Source organism: Pleurodeles waltl, chromosome 7 (assembly GCF_031143425.1).
Source record: "Pleurodeles waltl isolate 20211129_DDA chromosome 7, aPleWal1.hap1.20221129, whole genome shotgun sequence".
NCBI classification, from domain to species: Eukaryota; Metazoa; Chordata; class Amphibia; order Caudata; family Salamandridae; genus Pleurodeles; species Pleurodeles waltl.
Genome location: NC_090446.1, coordinates 43647526 through 43670520, shown reverse-complemented (window position 1 = coordinate 43670520; position 22995 = coordinate 43647526). Strand labels below are relative to the sequence as shown.

Sequence of the window (22995 nt, the reverse complement as noted above, 5' to 3'; positions counted from 1 at the left end):
CAGCACCGTGAATGACATCCAGATAGGCATTGGTCCGCTGCACCTCAGAAGCCAGACCATGATTGGCATTGACAATGGTTGTCTGCCCTACAGAGATGGTTCTCAGGAGGTCAATAGCCTCCTCTGTGAGGGCAGCAGGGCTGACTGGGGCAGGGGAGGAGGTGCCTGGGGTGAAGGAGATGCCCACCTTCCTGGGTTGGCGGGCACGGGCAACTCAGTGGGGAGCAGAAGGGAGGGCGCTGATGGTATGGGGGGTGGCAGAAGATGTTACGGTAGTGGTGTGTGCACTAGGGTCCGCCACCGCCGGAGGACCCCATCGGAGGAGGTCTCAGGGTCACTACCTCCTGGGGTAGTAGCCTCCCCTGTGAAAGTTCCCTCACCCTCCCACCCACTGGTCCCCCGTTGTCTCTGCCTCGGAGGATCCGTGGGCCGCTGCCTCCCCACTTGCTGGTGCCTCACCTCCCTCACCTGATGTAAATGCTGTACCAGACAAACACGAGAGAACTGGGATGGGGAGACAAAACAGGACAGACACTTGTAAGTAGCTAAATGCTGATACACAATGGCCAGACATACACCTACCCAGCAGACACACCCAATAGGAAGCATCGTGCACCATGCCCATGGCCATGGCCCTGACTACTGAGCAGTATACTGACCTACACCCATCCCCTGAAATTGTATTTGAGCTGAGGTAGGTGAAACCTGACAGGGACACCCCTACACCCTTTGGGGAGCAGACAGTAGCTGGACACCAGTCAAATTCCCTGCTCTAAGCACCATTAGCCCTATCGCACACACACTCATCCTTCCAGGCTGAAGTATGGGCTCACCCCCTTGTGACTGCTGTGCAGCCTTCAAGCGCCCATCCAGGTCTGGGTACGCCACCGCCAGGATCCTTCACATGAGGGGGGTCAGTGCCTGACAGGCACCCCTTCCACGATGGGAGGACTTCCCCAGCTGGGCCTGTGCGATCTTCCACGCCCAGCGCCGCAGGTCCTCCCACCTCTTTCGACAGTGGGTGCTCCGCTGGTTGTAGACCCCCAGGGTCCGTACCTCCTTGGCAATGGCATGCCAATGTGCCCTCTTCTGGTGGGCGCTGACCTAGTATGGTGACACAGAAATGGAACTCAGAGGTCAGGCACCTGCACGATGGCAACAGCTGGCAGATTGTCAGACATAGGACAGGCAGTACTCCCAGACATGCAGGACAGTGGCACGCAGCATTCCATGCACCAAGGCCCATCCTGGCTCAAAGGAGCACACATCTGTGCAATACACTCCATCCACTACTCACACAGTGCCCCCTAAACCCGGACTCACCTGTACCTCTGGCCGGCCGTAGAGTCTGCCGTACAGGGGCAGGACCCCTTCCACCAGTTTCTCCAGTTCTTCCTGGGTGAAGGCCGGGGCCCTTTCCCCTGCACCACGTGGAAAATCCATAGCCACAGGCAGGTCACAGAAGTACACAGAGTGGAGTACCTGTCCACACAAGATCAGGGAGTCAAGTGATCAAACGCTGACGAACGCGCGTACGTTCCGCGACAGTATGCACCGTCACCACCGGCGGCGATCATGATACGCCAGGATTCCCCATTGGCATCCATGTTAGCCAATGTGGGTGCGAACAGCGGTCAACACCGCCGTACGCTGTGACGTCAACCGCTAGCGGTATTAGGTCTCTTCCACAATGAAGGGGAAGAACTACAGTGGGCAGACATTTTGCCATCACCTACGCATCTTGAATTTCATGATACTCACAATGCTGGGCCTACTAGCCATATGAAGCATCTAGCCCTCTATCCATTGAGTATATAATCATGCATGATTTACTCAGTTCCCTTCTAGTGATGTACATGTGCATCTGTCAGGTTGCAGTTATTGTACAGACACTACTATGAACAATGCACTGCATGTATTTAGCATATCTGCCACTGTATGTGTGCCCATTACTCCTTTTTCTTACCCCTCATAGGTACCGACCCTTGTGGCGAGGAAGGGCACCTTCTGTGTACAGACCACTTGTGGATATGGGAACCATGGTGGAGCGTCAGATCATAATCACCTACAGACTCACACGTGCAACTATTCAGGACCTATGTGCATTACTGGATCCTGCTCTGACTCCCGGAAATCAAAATCAGCATGCCATTCCAAATGAGGTGTAGGTGCTCTCTGCACTCCATTTCCTGGCCACAGGCTCATTTCAAGTGACAGTGGGCATGGGTGCTGGTTTCTCACAGCCAATGTTCAGCCAGGTACTGACAAGATTTCTGAATGCATTTGTACAACATCTGCAATCCTATGTGTGATTCCCCCAAAGTGCTGACCTCCCTGTCATCAAGTCTGACTTCTATGCCTTTGCAAACATTCCCCATGTCATAGGTGCCATCGATGGCACCCACATACTCATCATCCCCCCAAGAGTGAGTGAACAGGTGTACATGAACAGGAAGAACTTTCACTCCATGAACATCCAATTGGTATGTACTGCAGATCAGTACATTTTCCATGTGAATTCCATGTTTCCGGGTTCTGTCCATGATTCATTTGTATTGAGGAACAGTAGTGTGCCACAGAAGATGGAACAACTCCAAGAGGACAGAGGGTGGATCATAGGTAAGTTTGCATGTCACTAACTGACGCATTGCAGAACACCAGCCTGTCTGACTAAGGACATTACAATGACGGCTCTGTATTGACCATTTCCCTAGGTGATTCTGGCTATCCAAACTTTCGTTGGCTCCTGACACCAGTGAGGAATCCCAGGAAGGATGCAGAGAGGAAATACAATGAGGCCCATGGACGTACTAGGAGGGTGATAGAGCGTACTATAGGTCTCCTGAAGGCTAGATTCCGGTGCCTACATATCTCTGGGGGTTCCCTGGCCTATGGGCCTGATAAGGTGTGTAGAATTGTGGTGGCCTGCTGCATGCTGCACAACGTGGCTGTGAGACATTCAATCCCCCTTTTGGAGGTGGAGGGTGCTATAGGTCCTGATCAGTTGACTCAGAGAGTGATGGTGAGGATGAGGAAGGGGAAGATGTCAATTCCAGGAACCAACTGATACAACTCTACTTCCAATAACTGTGTGGGACTTAAGCCTGTCATTGGGGTTAGTGACTGATACTGTAATTGTGCCATGTCATATAGGCGGAATTGGTCATGATAGGCGAGACATGGACCTCTTCTGCATGGTACTGACAGACACTATATGCATTACCTCCTTGCATAATTTTAAACACACATTACCACCACCAAGCACAAATCAACAATAAAGTTGTTCCGTGCCAGTTGCATCCATACTCCACTTTGTTCAACATTGAAGACAGGGGACAGTGTTACAGGTGAGAAATGTTGTTTATTGGTCGAATACAGTGAAATGTGCTATGTACAGTGATGGAAGTCGCAAGGGTTGGGTGTCCTCAAAACCAGCTTGGTGGCAGCCCTGTTGGATGTCATAGGTGGGTCCTATTTGTAGTTTAGTACTTTATTTGGCCCTCAGCTAAGCGTAGTTGGTGAAGGGGTGGGATGGTTGCTTTGCAGTAGTAGCAGTGTCAATTGTTAGAGTGGGGCTTGTTCTTAGCTGGGTTTCCAGTGCCATATCTTGACCTAAGACTACGTTTGGGCGCCTGCTGTGGAGCTTCTTGAGGTGGCATGGTTGGCCCTTGTGATTCCTGGGAGGGTATTTCCTGTGCTGTTTCTGCTGCTTGGGTCATCTATTGCTGGTTGTCCAGGGCTGTTGTGGGGGCCTCTTGTCCGGTGTGGGTGTCTGACTGTTTGTTGACCAACTGCAGCAGTGCTCCAGCAATGGTTGCCATGGGGGCATTGTGTTCTTTTGACTGCTCCATGGCCTGTTGGGGTTGTTCCAGCTGCATCCTCTGACTTTGCTCCAAGGTGGATACAATCTGTGCCAACCTCTCTTGGGTATGTTGGTAGGCCCCCAAAACCTCTGCAATGACAAACCTGGGCTGCTGCATCCATCCAGTGCCCTACCCCTTGACCCTCTGGGGCACTTGACCTTGGCCCCCTGTGCCTGTGTCCCCTGCACAGATCTTGACGTGCCACTTGTACTGGGGCCCTCGTCTTTTTTGCATGTTGGGAGTGGGAGACTGTGGCCTCTGTAGCTGTGTTCCACCTGTCTGTGCCCTGGGTCCACTGGTGTGGGTATGCCTCCCCTGGCCTGCTTGTCTTGACTGGGTGTTAGGGGTGACAGTGTTTTCCTGGGTGGGGCTGCTGCATGGTGAGCATCCAGCGCTGTGTGAGGGGCCTGCCTGCTCATCAGTGTCCAGGGGTCCTTCTCCAAGCTTGTATGATGTGCCTCTGTCTCCCCGGAGTGCTGTGGCACTCCTTGTCCCCTCCATTAGGGTTGCATGGGTGGTGGTGCCTGTTGGGGGACATAGACATGTCTGTTACATATGCATGAAGGTTTGAGGTGTACAGAACTGTGCAATATTGTGATGGTGTGCCTTTCAGTGGCCTTCCAGGGTGCCTTTGTGATGTGGTCATTGCATTTAGTGTCAGTGATGGGGTTACATTGTGGTGGGGGTTATTATTCCATTGTGGGTATGTGGCTGTGCACAGCACTGTGCACAGTGGCTGTGCACAGCGGGAGTGATGTGGGCCTGGTAGTGAGTTGTGGGCAATGCAGGGTGGTGGATGTGGTGGGTAATGGCTGGGTGGGGTGTGGGTCTAGGTGGGTGTGGGTGGGGTGGGGTGGTGCATGCATTACAGGTATAATGTATAGGGGGTAATTGTAGATGACTTACCCAAGTCCATTCCTCCAGTGAGTCCAGTGAATCCCTCTGGGTGCAGGATGGCAAGTACCTTTTCCTCCCAGTCGGTGTAGTCAGGTGGTGTTGGTGGCGGTCCTCCCCCAGTCTTCTGCACTGCGATGTGGTACCTGGATGCCATGGCCCTGACCTTCCCCCGCAGGTCCTTCCATCTCTCCTGGATGTCGTCCCTGGTGCGTGGATGGTGTCCCACTGCATTCACCCTGTTAACAATGGTCTGCCACAGCTCCATTTTCCACGCAATGGGTGTGTGCTGCACCTCGGACCCGAAAATTTGTGGCTCCACCTTTAGGATCTCGTCCACCATGGTCCTTAGCTCCCTTTCAGTGAAGCGTGGATTTTTGGGGGGGGACATGGTGAGGGTGGTGGATGGCGTCGGGACAGGGGACGGGGTTTGGGTGCTCCTGTGTGGGTCGCTATGCGTGTCCTGTCTGCTGCCGTTCTCTCTCTCTCTGGCTCTGGTGCTCTTCGTCTTCTGGCCCTGGTTTCATTGCAAGGGATTGTGGGGTGTGTCTGGGGGTGTTTTATGGTGTTCTGGATGTGTGTCAGATGTGTGGGTGCTCGGCCTAGCCAATGTGTGCACTGGTTTCATGTTGGGCCCACTTGCCGCCCGTGGCGGTCGCAGCCACCAATGGTCGTCCGGCCTCCACTCTCCGCCGAGGTGATTTGTGCATCATTATTTGGAGGGCGGGATGTGGGTGTGCTCTGTGGTGGTGGGGTGGGATGGGCCGGGATTCCCACCGACAGAGTCCTGGCGGGGAGTGGTGGTCTGGGAATTTTTGGCGGGGTTGGGTTTTTCTATCATTGTATGGTGGGTTTCCATTCGCCGCCGCCGGCGGAATTCTGTTCACTGCCACCACGGCGGTCGGCGGTCTTTCCCGCCATGTTCATAATGACCGCCATAGTCTGCTGGATTCGCTGCTTTTCCCGGTTTGTGGGTGAAGGTGTATTTTTATTCTTGAAGATGAATTGCCCATCGTTCAATCCTGGTTGGTTCAAGGGTTTCCGAATATAGTTATTAGCGCCTGGTGGTCCGAGATGAGCATGAATTGTTTCCCATAAATGAAGATGTGAAAATGCTCACAGGCACAGACTACCACCAGACTTTCCTTTTCCAGCTGTGAGTATGCGTGCTCAGTGTAGGTCAGGCTGCGACTAGCGTATGCCACTATGTGTCTTTGATCACCTTCTTTGTCGTATTGGGCCAGTATGGCTCCAAGCCCCACAGGACTGGCATCCATGGTGATTTTGGTCTTCCTGTGAGGATTGAAGTATGGCTGATTGCTGGCTGACTCAACTGTGTCCTTGATTGCGTTGAACACTTGGTCACAACTCGTAGACCATCTGAATGGTTGGCCTTTTTTTGTCAGTACCCTGAGAGGATAGCTGATGGTGGCATAATCCTTGATATAAAAGGCACAATAGCTGGCCATTCCTAGAAATGACCAAACATCACCGGATTCTCTGGGTCGCGGGGTGTCAGTCAGGGCTGTGACCTTTTTGGGTTCTGGCCTAATCCAGTCACCTGAAAAGACATGTCCATAGAACTTCAATGTGGACCTGTGGGGTTTGCACGGGTCTTTGTTGGGGTCAGGTTTGCTTACAGAAGTGCATGACATACCTGATTCAGAGCTTTGTCATGTTCCTTGACAGTGGCCCCAAATACAAGGTATGTCATCGCTGTAGTTGAGGGTGTTGGGAGTGTGACAAATTACTTCTCTGATTACTTCTTAACAGATCTCAGCTGCAGATGAAACACCAGAGCTGAGCCATTTGTACCAAAATAGACCTTGTTGTGTTGAAAATGTGGTGATATTGTGTGAACTCTTGTGAAGTTTGAGCTGGTGGTAGCCTTTGTTTAGATCAGTTGGAGTAACTTTTTGCCCCATTCAGCAGTGTGATCATATCACTGATTGAGGGTCCCGGATGCCCTTCCCTTTCCATGGCAGTTTTTGGGACTCTCATGTTTATGCCTAGACGCACTTTGCCGCCAGTTCCTAGTTTGGGTACCACTGCCACTGGGGACACCCTCGGGTTGGGTCTGGAAGTTCTCTCTATGATGTCTGCCTGGAGTAGATTTCGTAATTCATCCTGCACTGCTTGGTGGAGATGAAAAGGTAACTTCCTATGGTGCTGGGCCACTGGTGTCACTTGTTTATTTATGTGCAGACGGACTTGAAAGTGAGCCAGTTTTCCAAGTTTTGTGCATAGTTTCGGAAACTTGTGCAAAATGTCCTCCACGCAATATAGTATTTCCACCAATCTTAATAGTTTGGCAGTGGGCAGGCTATGGAGACAGTTCCCTTCTGGCCCATCAATAACGTTGATATGTGCTTGTACTGTTCTATCTTTGTAGGTAGCAGGCATTTGAAACTGTCCTAGACATGGAAGTGGTTCTTTAGATATCCATGTGTAAACTCACACAGCAGATTTGTGAAGTTTGGGCTTTGGGTTCATTTTTTTGTATTCTTCGACACTGATGTAATTGAAGGACATTACATTGTCTAGCACAAATGTAGAAACGTGTTTCCGGATGTGCAAACCTGGATATTGCTTTAGTCTGTTATGGGTGGCTGCCATGCAGATGCACTTCTCACTGTCTTGTGAGACAGGTGTGAGAGATCTTCACTCACAGGATTCGGAGCTTCGAGATCTGTATGTGACATGTGAGTAAAGACTTGATCGTGATGAGCTGGTGGGGCGTTCCCTTCGTCACAGACAGCCTTCACATGATGGCGAGACCTGGACTCTCTGCATTTTCTTTATATGTCTTTTTGCGATGGCGCCTGGTCTCAAGCTGGCCACTGTCAGTTCCTTGCAGCTTATTACCTAAGCTGCCTGACTGCGAGATGGCTGCCGAGAACAGCTGCAGTCTCCCGGGACTTTTCATGACAATGGGATCAGGGTGGAAGGTTTGTACAGGGAGGTGTGGGCAAGCAGACAGGGCTCTGCTTACCTCCTTGAAGTGCCAGCGGTGTCATATGGTTTGTGCCAGCAACCTGAATAGGCTCCCAATGTTGCATCTCGTTCAGGGCTCCCTCTGTATGATCGAGGTGGACTCCCGATGACGCGCTGCTGGCAGCAATCGTCCGCGCTGCTTCTCTTTACCTGGCGGCTTCTCATGACCAGGAGGGCTTGTCGAGATTGGGATGGGTCTTGCATAAGCCAGGTCGTCCTTCACTCAGTCGGGGTGGGAACCTGACTCCACGCCAAAGATGCAGGAGGGGTGCACAACATGAGAAGGCACAGGTAGAGGGTGTTGATCCCTTTTTCATTGCTACTTGTAGTATTGGTACGACACAAATAAAGAGTTGCACTCGTCTATGGCAGGTAAGTCAACTTTATTCAGTACAATTCCAGAGCTTGTACAAATTCCTACTCTGCACTGCGTGAAAGTAAGAGGGCAGGAGTGTGCAATATTTAACATTATATGGTGCATACCTTTCCTCTCCTTGCACTGGCGCAAATTGTGCTGCCTTGCACCAATACAGGCTCCATTGTGCCTTGGTGCCATTGTGCCTGTGTTGTGTTGTGATTTTGACACATTCCTAGGCTTATTTGTCTAGGTAAATCTTAGAGTGCTTCAAAATCCATAGGTGGATGTGTGGAAACATCCATACTCCACCCATGGAATGCCTTCCCAGGGCAGAGTAATGCAAGGCAGCCACTTGCGATGCCTTGCATTACTCCTGATTTACCAAGCCACATAGGGCCACGCAAGGTGGCCTTGTGTGGTCTGGTAAATCTCAATCTAGATTTTTGGTCACCCTTCATCAGCTTGCGTGGCTCAAGGACAATGCAAAACCTCAAGGACAATGAGAAACCTTGACCATTTTGTCTTTAACATTTGTGCTTGATTCCTTGTGTTTTTCTGCTTACTGTTTCAGTTCTTAGCTTGGACCTTGATGTGTTTTGGCATCCCAGGGTGCCTGGAATCCTGGTCTAGCGGCAGCTTGATACAGTTCATTCACCATATATACCTGCCCTAGTGCAGTTTTCTCTTTCCAAATGGCACTTACTTTGGCCATTTTTCTTCCTCTTTTTTTAAATTTCTTCCTTCTGCTCTCTTCCTCAGAACTTTACCATTCTGTTCCCCTTTCTTTTGCACCAGCCTCTTCCTTTAACCATTTGCTGTCTTCGTTTTTCCTTTCTTCACTCCCTTTCTTTTTCTTCCATCTTTCACCTTTCCTTGCGGATAGCTTGTTTTGGTATTTTATTTTTTTCTTTCCCCTTTTTTCACCCTATCTGTTTTAAATGTTTCACTATAATATTGCACTATATAAATGTTCTAAATATACTTTGTTTGTTATTTGTTATTTATTTTTTAACTAGGTGTTTTCACAATTAAAGTGGATAAGCCATTATTTACAGCTATATTTTTCCTAGCAATATCCAGTTACTATGTCACATGAGCCTAAACAGACGAAGGCCTATAAAGCACATACATCACTGAGCAAAAAGTGCCTGGATCTCCTCTCTGTCCTAGTGTATAGCTCATGTGGTGCTGTTAGTTTACATTTAGTATTTTAGGTATGTAAATTCTATGTATTCTTTGGAAGAACTTCACCTTTTTTGCCCTTTGTCTCCCAAAATAAACAAATGTGATTATCAGGACATGAGGAATTCAAATTGGAATACAACTACCAAAATATTGGTTAATAAACTAGTCTCTATTGAAGTGACATTTTTGAACTCTGTTTTCTTCACTTTTTCCTTTTTCATCATTTCTCAACTTTCTTTACTCTGTGTTTAGGACATTCCCTGAGTTCCCAGGCATACTCAGACTCAACCCTACTGTGCTATCATGTAGACAACATGTAAAATCCTTTTCCTGAAGGAGGCTCCTTATTGTACGGGTGAGGCCAATGATAAAGGGACAGAAGAGCACAAGGGATATTTATGGCTAAAACAATAAAGGATGCATTATCAAGAGAGGGAGTGATGGCCATGCAGTAGATGAATTGGCGATGATGTCACAGGAAAAAGTTGTTTGATCAAAATGAGATGTGAAGGTTGAACATCATGCAAAGTGACATGGTGGTGGCAACAATGCTGAGACAGCCTGACCTATAGACAACCTAGAATTGCCTGTCTCTGTGATGGAACCCATTTCTTGGATTGTGTTCTGTAGCTGACACCACAACTATTGGACAATTGCAGTTGTCCATTTTTAAACTCACCTTGCCTCCAATAGCCCAGGCAGTAAACAACTCTGTGCAGGCATAAAATTGGCGATTGGCAAAACATGACCCTGGTGCGATGTTGACGTTTGTGAAGTTCGGACAGCTGTAGACAAGGATGTGATGAACCAGGGCTTCGTTGCCACTTTGTACAGTGGGTTCAAACTGTGAGAAAATCACAAGACAGCGTGTTACAAGAAGAGCATTTGGTCAAGCGGAAGGGGAGGCACGTGCCTTCAGCATTTCCAGCAGATGAGACTCAAGAAGATGTGGCAAGGTAACACACAAATGTCTTTGAATAGATTGAATGACATGGAAGACACATATCAAAGAGAAAAACAAATGAAAATATAAAGTTTGTCAAAGACAGGATAAGAAAACATAAATTAGTTCAAACATACTGGTTAATGAAATTCAAGCAAAAAACAGTCACAGTAATAATGCAAGCGCCAACCTGCCTATATTCTATATTTTTTATTGTAGATCGCTTATCTCAAGTGAATGAACAAATGTAGTTGTTTACTTGCACAAGAAGAAAATATTTACAGGCGTGTGAATGGCTGACCTGCCCCACCATGAAGGTGGTGGTACTGTCAGATGACATCACTGTGTCCTTAGATAAATAAAGGTCTTTATTGCTTGTAATTCTGTATTATGAGGTAGGACGTCACCTACATGTCAACAGGGATTCCTATAAAATGGACTATTTTGAAGAATTAGAAATTTACCTGATAAATGTGATGTTTCTTAGTCATTTGTGGCAGTGGTAAGAATGCGCAGCCATATGTAGTTGCAGCAGGTGGTACACTAAACTAAATAAAGAAGAGAAAAATTAAGAAGACGTAAGAACATAGATCTAATTTAATCAAAACTCCATTGGCAGAATCATTTAAGGTAACCTGATTTAAAGTGCCATACTGTAAGAACAGATATCATACACTTCATAAGATGCAACATTTGTATATGTCCTGGGTGGCTTAACCTTGTTTGGGAATATGAGTGAACAGTCTTCCCCGCACCATTGCTGGTTTAGCTTTCCAACACCTTCCCATGATTATTAATCATTGTTTATGATAAAGCCCCAAAACATTTACAAAAAAGTGATTTGTCTGAGGAACAAAGGGCCCCTTGAACTCTTTGTTGGGTCTCAAAGTAATACATAAGTTTGTTTACCAACTGCTTTGAGACCTGACACACATTGAGCACTGGGACAAACCACAAATTCGATGGAATAGAAAATGAGATTACAAGAGAGATCACAGAAATAATAATGTTAATGAGGCAGGATTCTGTTATTTGAATCCTACTGAAGGCTTGTGAATTCAAGAATGAAGTCCTGCAAGGAACAGCAGAGCTCCATCTCTGCTCTCCCAATCTCAAAGTGCCATTTTATTCTGAATACAACTCCTGTCCCTCTGCAAGAGTGTTTTGCACAGCCACTGAACATGAAATCTGTTCCTCTCCAAACCGCATAGCTGCTAGTATTATTTATTCAAAATAGGATACATTTGTATAAGTACATACACTATTCCATATCAATTAACACCATTTTCCACTAGGGGTCAGATGTACAAATAGTTTTTGAGGGCACTAAATGGTTTGATTGGCAGAATTGGGCCATTTGTGACCACAAAAATCCATTTTGGAATGTACTAACGCTATTTTGTGATTCTGTAACATATTAACGATTTGCAAAATAGGTTTGCAAGTTGGTACTAGGAGGGGGCGTGCCAGGACATTCCTTCCTAATAGTGAGTTTCAGGGGAATTATTAATGTTTTGCAACTGGAATGCAGTTGGAAAACATTTGCAGTTTACCACCAACTTCAAGTTGGTGGTAAGCCATTCACAAATGGCTTACCACCAACTTCAATTTGGTGGTAAGCCATTCACAAATGGGAAGGAGTCCCACTTGCGAATGTCTTTGCGAATGTAGGCAGAAACATTTTTTAGGAGCAGACAGTGGCAGCAATGGCTGGTAATATATGAAAAATGTGGGGTGAGCGAAGTGCCACAGCACATCCCAAAACAGTGAAAACTTTACAGAAACATAACACAAGCATGCACAATAAAAACACTCACATACATTATATTAAAATAAAAAAACAAAAAATGAATTAACAAAGGTTGCGTCCTCTATGTCCTTCTCAATCTCCGACCGGCATGAGTGTAAGAATAAACTTCCCTAAGCAATCCTGGAGCTGCACGATTGGATGGAGTGGGCTGGATAGATGCTCTTTCAGGCCCTTTAGGCCTGTGCTTGGTCTCTACCCAGCTGGCCAAGGCAGCGAGGTGGGGAGTTCAAAGTGCGCATGCCAGATTGCAGTTTCTGCCAGCACTGCTGTAGTCCTCCGTTCAAAAGAGGATACACCCTTTTTTTCTCCTGACTCCGCGGTAGGCTGGCTACTGCGGCTTGCTAGTGAAAAATAAAATGGCAATGAAATTATTTCATTGCAATTTAATTGCTCACAATTAGTGTGGCTAGCAGCGGGACGGGGTGATATTGGGCAGTGGTCCCACGGACCACGGCCTACTCTTAAAAAATGAAATTAAAACTTTTTATTTGTTTTCTTGTAATGCATCCTGTTTTTTTTTAAGGAAAATGGGCTGCATTACAAAAAGAAATCGCTTTATTGAAAAAGAAAATACAGACATGGTGGTATGCTGACCCCAGCAGGCCACCATCCCTGTGATTGTAGTCATTCACAATGGGTCGCAAACCAAGACCTGCCTCATTAATAGTGCAGACAGTTCCATTTGCCACCCACTGCAAATCACTAGATGTGACTGAGAAACATCAGTACATCGCAGTTTGCAATTTCCTAATTGCAAATCGTGAAGATTCGCAATTAGGAAATCCCAAACCTGGATCTTTGTTCATCGGGCCCCAGGTCTTCTACTTTTAGCACTGCATATCTTGCGTTGTATGCCCCTCTATAACATTTGCTATTTTTCTTGTGTTATTCACTCCCCCAGTATTTTCTTCCATCTTGTGATATATGGCTGCATGGGAGTTTCATGAAAGTGATTCAATACCTCATAAATGTTTGATATCAGTCTTGTAGTCATGTATGTTCAGAAACATGTTTCAAATGGTATCAGTTCTCTTGTGTCTGGCTCTCTGTTGACTAGAGATAGTGTACAGTGACAGTTCTGGAGGTGATGTAAGCTTTCAGTCTCGTCAATAGTAAGAACTCGCTTGCAGGAAACAAAAGTTATGGTTTGCTCTCAGTGAAATATATCACTCCCCATTTTCCAGTTTGTAGCAGTTGTCCATATCTTTAGCGGGCATAAATTCTGGCTTGAAATGCTTGGGCATGATGAACGGTTGTAAAATCTTGGTTCTCTGATATCCTATCCCATTCTTTCATAAGTGGGAGTAGTATGAGCAAAATGTAAGCCACTGATGAACTTTATCTCTAGGAAGATCACATAACACCGCACAACTGTGAACATATTATAGCATGTTCCTTTTGTAGCAGGTAAAGCTTTTCAGTTTCTTGCAAATACCACTGGAAAGTCACTCACAACTGGGCTGTGAAGACAAGATACAAAACAAACGTACAAAATGGCAGCCATTTTTCATATTGTGGCTACGGAGAGCAACAACTGTGAAAATCAACTGCCCACTTAAGACATATCTCTTTTTGTGACTCTTCCAGAGGTTCCCCGCAAATGGGAAATCAAAAGGCTGCACAATGCCTGTGATAAATGTATCTCAGTAAGGAGCGAGATCCAGGAAATCTAGGAAGATAATTAGGGCATCAAGTGGAGAGGGAGACTAGATTGACCAAATTTAGAAAACTGTTGGCCGATTCACAAAGGTAAAGTTAGACCAATCCTAACTTAGACCAAACAACTAAATGTACTACTTTTGGATATTCACAAAGGTAAGTACCTATTAGTTACTTTACTGATACTAACTTTAGTAGTAGTAATAGTAATTTTACTATTAGTAAAGTTACTTCTTTGTAGGCACAACTCCTTCATTGAAAATGACACTTTTACCATCAACACTGCAAACATAAAAATATCTATAGGCATCCATTTTAGCCTCTGTCTTTGCCTCTCATACTGATTTTCTGCATGCTTCAACTCTTTGCCTCTCCCCTTGCAGTGTGTACATCTTCTTAGTGTCCTATGCCATGCACAGACATGGTGCACAAGGGATATTTGGGACTGGAGCATTCCGGTGAGGCTGAGATGGGCAGCGTGCTGGTCCATATCTGTGCTGTGAGAGCTAGCAATTAGAGTAGCTCCTCTTTCTTCTCCCATGATTGTGGATCAGCAGGTCAGATGGTAGATGCAAATCTTTTTGAGACAAATGTTGTGCTGTGCATTTTAGCAGTCAACCATGTAGTGTTGACAACTGATTTAGTATAGATGGTCATTTGTCATGGGGTGAACACAAGGGGATTTTTTCTTGCTGGTTTTAGCCTACATAGTAAACCACGGCATACATAGTTGTAGTGGGTTCCCTGTGATGTGTCATTGCTAATATATCAGTACCTTGTGCTGTGTTGAAACTGTTTGCCATTGACAATGATGTCACATGCTGTAATAACTGATGCACAGTGTCTGGATAGCTGTGATTGCTCAGGGGAGCTTTGATATCAGCAAGAAACAAGAAGTGATTGTAGAATGAGCAGCTCACAGTTGTGATAGATCTGCTAAGGCCTTGGGCTAAAGAATTAAGAACAGGCCTCACTCTGTACCTCTCCCTCTTTCACATTCCAAATCAAGAAGATCCTGGTGAGGCATATAGTGCCATAGTGAAGAGCAATAGTAGTGTGCAAATCACAATGACACTAAAAGAAGATCCATGTTCCATTTGGATATTTTTGAATGTCTTAAGAAGGTATCTTTCTTGAATGTGGATAATCAAAATCCCTTTTAGGTCTTCTACCCAGACCATTTGTGGAGAAGGAGGATCCGACCCCTGGGAAACCCAAATTTACATGACAGAATACCAGCCCTGACCAGGAAGACAGGGATGGCAAAGATTACCTTTCTTCAGAAGTCTTTGAGGAAGGTTTTGAAGTTGCAGGCAGCTCGTAGACAGCATTAGACTAGAAAGTGAAGACAGAGTTATACTGGGAGGAATTTCAGGACCCGTGTGTGCAAGAAGATTTCCAAATCAGGACAAGAGGGATTATTTCACTTCAGTGATATCTACCATTCTATCATAGGTCAGAGATGGATTCCTGCTGAAAATGTGGGTTTGTAAATTCAAAGTATACAGAGTACATAATTGAAAAACAGATGCACCATTTCTTTTGTGTGGAATGCCCCTGGTTTAGACCAGAGGGTAGCTACTTTCAATGAAATTTCAAGAGACCCAAAAAAGTGATAGATTGGTCCTGGAACACATGCCAGAACAAATTAATTGATGTATGAGGACTCCTCATAAGTATTATTGTCATGGCAGATTGTGTTAAGACAGAGGGTTACATCATAGGTCAATAGTTTCTCTCAAGATAGAGTCAGCCTCCACTTCACATTCTAAGAGAGAGGTTCCATTTATGGTTCAGGAAACATCATATGAGTTAACAATGGTGAGCCTCATCCATTGTTCTCAAGTAGAAATGGGAGACAAATCAAACTGTTTTTATAACTGACAACAGTTTGCAAAAGAAGCTGCAAAGGCTTTAGGCTTCAAGCAACAATTTTCCAGAACACTGGCACAACTGGTGACTGCTGGGACACAGAGCAATAGTTTTCTCCTTGCAAGAACTCAGACTGGTTAGAGAGGAGATTTCTTCCAATGGACCAAAGAGGCACCATTTGTTTTTTCACTCTATGGCTCTCTTCTGGAGCAACATCTTGCTAGTCGAGAAAAAGCAAGAGTTTTTGAAACCAGTCATAAACTCAGGAGAGTTCCATGCATGACTAGTATTGTGACATTTCAAGACAGAGAGAAACCATCTGTTATGGGATATATTTAGAGAAGGTGGCTGGATGAAAAACCAGGGCAGCTCATCCTCCATCCTCTTCAGGCTTTATTGTTTCTGAGTATAGACTGCTCCAACGCATGCCTATCTCATAGTGTCTGTTTTAAACCACTCTGCAGATTCCTGCAACTTGAGTAGCAAACTCAAAATTTGAAACATACCAAGATTGCATGCTATCGCTAAAAGCCTCTTCCTCCACTATATTCATAAAACATTGCTTGGCATTGTCCTTAAACAAAATTTATTGATAATTCCTTTCTCTCAAATGCTCCTCTTCTTACCCTCCATCCTCCACAGCCCTTAATGTTTCAGAGTAAAGCCTACCTTGTTGCATGCCTGTTTGCCTCACTCTCGACTGTATTTCTGCAAGCTTGAGTGCCTCTTTTCAGAAATCACAAACTCTCCTTATGTGTAAGTATTTATTCGATCTAACAAAAACTAGCATCCTCTAACCTATTGAGTCATCCTACCTTCCATTTCCATAAGCTCACACTAATAATCTCACCTAAGTTTGTTTAATTTAAACTCTTACAAACAAGAAACACATAGAGCAGTTTCCCAAGAGCACAAGACGAATATCAGTAACCTACAATAAGAACCATTGAAATAACCACTAACCTTGAGATCAAGTGTAGAATGTTGTCCCCTGTAAAGTGCTAGAGTGCCATGTCAGGGTAGTAAGTGCTATACAAATGCAAATACAAATACAATGTTGTGTCCTGCTGTGCCATGATAGTGTCTGTTATGTTGTGTTGTGCTGTGCTTTGCTGTGTTAGGATGTGTTATGTAGTGATGTGTTTTGCTCTGGTATTTTGTTGTTAGGCTGTACTGTCATACACTGGTATATGGTAACCGGTATTGTGATACGATTGTGTTATGTTATTTTGTGCTGTGCTATGCTGTGATATGTGAGAGTGAGTAGTATGTTGTGCTTTGATGTTCTTTGCTAAGATTCAGTGCATTATGTTGTGTCATGCTGTGCTGCGTTGTATTATATTAGGTTGTACCATATAGTGTTATATAGGTATATAGTGCAAAGCTGTACTCTGCTGTGTATGTTATGGTGTGTGTTGGGACATGAATATCCTATTCATGGCGTACAGAATCATGCTATTTTGACATTTGCGTTGAGGTCTAGTCCAGATCTTGACAAGTTTTGGTCCAGGACCTATTCTGAAATTTAGAGGGGAGCACAAAGCATGCCTTTATAGTGAGCAGATGATTACTGGCCTGTCCTCAATGCAGCACAAATGGCTGTTGTGGCAACTTATTATGTTTTGTTACTTCTAATGTGACCAGATCGTTTTTCTTATTCAGTGAGGGGTTGTCCTACTGGCCCTTCTCATATAAAGTCCTGTTGTCACCATGCCCTGGCATACGGTATGTATGTAAGATTCATGTGCATGCACAGTGTATGTGCAATACATGCGTTGCAGTATAGTTCTGTGTGAGTGAGCCTAATTGTTGGTCAATGGATCTATTTTGGAAGTGGAATTATTCTGCCTACTTTCCTGTGGCTGGAGAGTAGCAAACCAGACACTGAAGTGGGGAGGATGGAGAAAGAACTACCTAATGAAATTTCATGAAGGCTTGTGTTCGCAAGGGGTTGCTAATTAGTTCTTCCTGACTACTGCTATTTGACTGATTATAAGGTTTAGGGGTGGCTGCATTTTCTGATCTATTAGCTGCAGAAGCTTCTAGGCCATACCTGTCCTTCTCTCGTCTCTGATTACTGTTTCAGAGTATCTGACAACAGCCAGGTGAAGAAACACCACACCTGATTGTGCTCATGTTGTTGGTACTCCATATTGGAAATAGCCCTAGTGATGCCTTCTACGAGAAGCATCACATTAACAAAGGCTGTGTCTAGTGAGTAGCCTGAAAAGAACAATTAGAAAAAACATTCTTTGACCTAGTTCAGAAGTTTGAGGTGCTGGATTGACATCCCCTGTCCAGAAAACTGTATACAAAATTGAGACACAACCCATCACACTGTGTTCTAGTTCCAAGTTCTTCAGTACTAGAGTGCTGCAGTGAGACCAGTGCTGGCACTGGCCTATCATCCAGAGTCTCAGAGGTGAGGGGACAAAACCTGAAGTCTTCCCTTTCTGCTGGAAGAGCTGCAAGTTTTTTTTCCTACTGCCCGAAAGCCTGCTGCTTGCTGAGAAAAGGAAGGAGTCTGCCTAGCCCGATGGAAAAGAGACTGTCAAACAGGAGAAGCCAGGTATGTTCTGGTGGACAACTATCAAGAGAATGCAAAGCCAGGAACCATTTGCACAACAGTGGGTCTCCCTATTTCTCTCAGTAGATTTGAGAAATGCACCAGACAATGTTGGGCTGTAACTCTTGGATAGCATGATTTCTTCATTGGTCCATGTGAGTCTGATACTGACATGTTTCATGTTTTTTGCCCCGGCATTTGTTGGGCTGCAAATGCTGTGCTGCATGAATCCTGCACCTGTTCATGGGGGGGGTTGCAACTCCTGTGCTACGTGCACCCTATATTGCCCCTTATTACGCTACAACTACTGTTCTGCAGGAATCCTGATGGGCTACAACTGCCGTGGTGCTGCTTGTCAACTTTGGCTCAGAAAGGAACTGCAGCAGCTGAAATTCTTGGAGACTGGCCAGGAGGCACCTGTCTCCTCACACAAGAGGAACACCCATGATGCAGGCTGCACACCACTTTCATGGTCTAAAGGAAGGTTGTTTTGCTGCCTTACCTACCACACCCTCTTGGGTAAATCTAATTTCCTTCAGTTTTGAAAAGCTGCTTATGATTTGTCAATTTGTGTCTAGGTTTGGTGTCTCCTTCACCCAGTTCCATGCTGCCGCTGGTTTATCAAAGTAACATTCCTTCAATTGGAAAAGTATCTATGCTTCTTGGGGCAGAGGAGCACTTGCATATTTGATTGAAGTTTGACCACCTTCTTCATCTATAGCGGTGTAAAGAAACTTGAGGAGTCCCCGCTGAAAAGTACTGGGAGTGGCTTCCTCTAGACTTACTCAGGAGCTCTCAGGCCCAGGTACTGTGCTGAGAGGGTTGCTGAAGCTCAGGGCCCCCCACTCCGTGGGGGCCTTTGTTACTCCACTGTTCATCCACTGCCTATTCCTGCTTCACATAATGTAGTAATCACAATCGGAGGTCAAGGGGTCCCATTTTTCTACTTTCAGGGACCAGTAGCCGAGTCTAAGAGGGGCAACACTGGCTGCAGAATCGATGCTACACTCAGGAGGCAGTTCATTTGAAATGGAGTTGAGGGATGTACGGAAAGATGAGACATGTTCTGCTTCTTTGCTTTCACATGTGAGGTATGATAATTCTTTGATGGTTTTCTTTTTAATTTTCCACCTTCCCATCCTTGGTGACAGTGGTGATCTTACAGCAGGACTACTAGAATGAGCAGCCAGTCTGGGAACATTCCACTTGCTCATGACTTCCGAGGGTGAGGGGCAAACTTTAGTACACCACTTATGTCAGTGTATGTTCTTGCCTCACCAAACTTGTGGTTCCCCTGCTTTCTTTAGAGTCGGGGGAATCTCGTGGTTTAAAAGCCAAAGTGACCTATTCTATGCATGGTGTACATGGGTAGTTAAAATTGCTGAATGCCTTCTACAATAAGGGTGAAAACTCCCTGCGTGTTGTGTCCACTTTAGGTGTTTACTTTCTCAGCATCTAAAAAGGGCCCCCACTCACCAAACCTTCAGTGGTGTGTAAGGAGGCAACCTGGTGATGACTCCCTTCAAAGCACAGAGATCTCTGCAGGCTGGTGGGGATATTAATTAGGTTGGAGTATGGTCCTTCAAGTAGGTGACTGAGGCCACGTCCTCCACTGCTTTGGTAAACCACCAGACCGCTGAGGCCTGCAAGGCAATGGTGATGGATTGACACCAATAGATCTCAACCTAATGCTGCCTTTTACACAAAGCACCAAGTCAAGACAGTATCTTCAGAAGTCTTTAAACACCAGTGTCCAAGGAGCACAGATCATGACATCCCTCTGTCAAACCTTGGTGCAAACTGTTTACTTGAAAAAAGTCAATGAACTTTACATTCACTTACATTGGTCATTTTTATGTCGTAGCTGAAGGACGGATCTGGAAGTGGGCTTGGGACTGGTGTTTCTGACAGTAACTGGACAGATGCTAAGAAACGTTGACTTGGTCCATGATACGATATGGTGTCAGAGGTCCCATAGGCAGCAATGATGCGCTGGGTGTTTGCCTGCACAGGGGGGAGAATGAGACATTTCAATTTCTCAAACTTTCTTTGTATTGTATACTTACATATCCTGAGAATGTTGTTCCCAGCTATGAAATTATTGCAATATATACAGTTTGTTGCTACAGCAGGAAACTTCAGGTTCTCTCATTAGTTTGGATTATGTAATAAGTCTTGATAAAGCAACAATGTTAAAGAAAGATAAGTCATGAAACATGTGCTGGCTGCTTGTTCTTTTAATTTTCATTTGAATATAATAGTTTCCATAAAATATCGGCGAGGAACTAAATAAAGGAAATCATTTAAAAATATATATGTTTTCCTCAATTTGATTTTTAAGAAAAGGTATTAACAATGGCCTTTATTAAGAAAAGCATGCAAAAGAATTATCACGGGTCTGGTCCCAACAATCCTTGGAGCTGGAAGGACTTCTCAATATTGCCCAAAGTTAATTTGCAGTTGAAGATATAGCAGGGGTAGAGAAATGTTCAAATAGAGGTCACTAGTAAATGCAGGGTACATTCTGGAATTTGGTTATTCAGTGGTGGGAGGCACAGTTTCATTCAACCAGATAGTGCCTGGTAATAAGTGCATAGCTCATAAGATTTCAATTCAAAGCAGGAGAAACTGAAACGCCTTTGAAATTCAGCATACATGTATATGTGAGATCAAGGACAAAATGGGCCATGTAGTTTTGAAACCTTTGGAACGTCATATTGTTTTATCTGGGATGCCTTCCTGGACCCCATTTCAGTAGTTAATCCCAGATAAAAATATCTGCACCTTCAACAGTGATGCTTTGTTGAGACATCAAGTGGGACAGAAAATTCCATAGAAAGGACACCAAGGCTACATATGTGCAGCACTGCATTTCACGTACCCCCCCACATCATAGATAAAGAGCTTATGTTTCTTGCAAAGCTTCCTTCCTTTAGTAGGAGAAAAAATTACTTACATGCTAAACTATTTTATTTTCCATGAATTTACACTCTAAGTGCCACACATGCTGCCTTGCACATTTAAAGGTATGCTACAAACAGAAAAAATGCCAAACAAATGCATACAGAAAGCTTGGTATATATTGCATTCTCCACTTTTGAGGGTGTGATGTGTTTATTGCCTATGACCGTGTTCCACAGAAATTACACAATACTGACTGCTCTTCTGTGGGGTGGATTGTCACACAGGATCTGCCTTAGCACTCTAAAGCTTCCTTATGTAGAGGGTGTTTAGCCATCCCAGACTTTGAATATTACCCTTTGGCATCTCAGATACAAAGTCTGACATTGTGGAGAGACAAGGGCACTAACAGGATGCGTTGCCTTCCTTAGGGATTCTACCCTTTTGATGCTCGGGACGGGCAAATTCAGACCCAGATTTACAAGGCCCTAGAGCCACTGAAGCATCCCTTTATTGACACTCTGGTGGCGCTGTGCAGTGCACCACATTTACAAGGTGGCACAAAGCCACTTTTTGTGGTTTAACGTCACCTTGTAAATATGGGCTCCTCTGGCGCAGTTTCTGCGTCAGAGGGGCGTGCAATGGGCATTCATTCCACCGAAACACCCATTGCTTTTGACACCAGGGGTGGCATTAGCATGGCATAACGAGGAGAAATCATTGTATTCCTCCTTCTTTTTTGCTTTTTCCATGTGTGCTGCATTTTGCCGCACACATAGAAAGAGCAAACAGCCATGAATGAAGGGGTCCCTTCCTGCATATAAACAATTATTAATTAATGACAATTTGTTACTTCTATGTACTTTACTCTGCAGCGCAAATAGAAGTGCCAAATTACCTCTGTAGATTGTAATAAACAATCAATCCCCTCAATGCAGACACCCTTGCACTAAGGTGCAAGGATGCCAAAATTGGTGCAGGCAGCTAAATTTAGCACTGGTGCGGGAGAAAACACAGGGGTGCACTGTGTTTTTCTAAATTTTGTGAATACCTGCATTTCTAAAGTGACGCTGTGTGGCACTGCAAATTTTGACACAGCACTGCGCTTTTTTGTAATGTTGGCCTGTAGTGCTGAAGTGGTGGATCAAGGAACCCCCTTCCTTGTGGTGTTTATGTCTCAGGTCTGGGATAACTATAGCAAACATGTGTTAGGGAAAGTCCTTTTCTATCAGACACAGAAACGTGACTGCTTGTTGTTTGATGTTAAAATGGATGGTAGAGACCTTGGGATGGATTGATGGAGTGTGAAAAGAACTAGAAGATCCCTACAAAGGAGGGGACATTATTATATTTTAGGATGAAAGACAGACGTTCTTAGTAGACTCAGGTCTGTTTTTGACATTTGCTAAAATGACAGCCTCGGCTCAGCACTGTTGAGGTGGGTTTCCAGGACACCTCACAGAATTGGCCTCAATGAGGGTGATTGTAGAACTTATATATAGGGCAGATGAAGCTCTTCTTTATACCCGGAGATGTTACAGGACTGAGCCCTGGGGCTTTTAGCGGTTTGTGCCTGTGGAAAAGTGAATGGAGCTGTCCCATTTATAGAACCTGAGTGGGATTGAGTTTTACAGTATTGTCACGCCCGATTTCCCCTGATTCAGTTTACCACCCTGCCTTAAGCCTATCTTATCCCACAAATCCTTAGCAAAATATATCTGTCACAATCAGATGAATGGTTTCATTGTCACCAAAACAGAACAGACTTCCTGCTTATGATCTGGGTGTATAGGAATATTGGGCAAAAGTGGTGGATGCTCTGTTCCTGATTGCAAGGGAATGTGTAGACTTAACTTTGGCACTCCGAATACTGGGGGTTGCTCCCCCCTAAATATAAAGGATATTGTGTATCCTAAGTTTGTATCAATTGCTATTAGTGCATGCCTAACA

General features: G+C 45.1%; 1 protein-coding gene across 1 annotated transcript in view; it reads right to left on the bottom strand.

The window, feature by feature from the left end:
* Nucleotides 1-22995, bottom strand: part of LOC138247158 (putative DBH-like monooxygenase protein 2) — a 167578-nt gene that overhangs the window by 123609 nt on the left and 20974 nt on the right. The window contains exons 3-5 of the mRNA XM_069201898.1: nucleotides 19987-20148; nucleotides 10702-10785; nucleotides 9974-10138 (exon numbers count right to left, since the gene is read on the bottom strand). Coding sequence (XP_069057999.1) covers nucleotides 9974-10138; nucleotides 10702-10785; nucleotides 19987-20148 — 411 coding nt within the window. The remainder of the gene's footprint in view (nucleotides 1-9973; nucleotides 10139-10701; nucleotides 10786-19986; nucleotides 20149-22995) is intronic.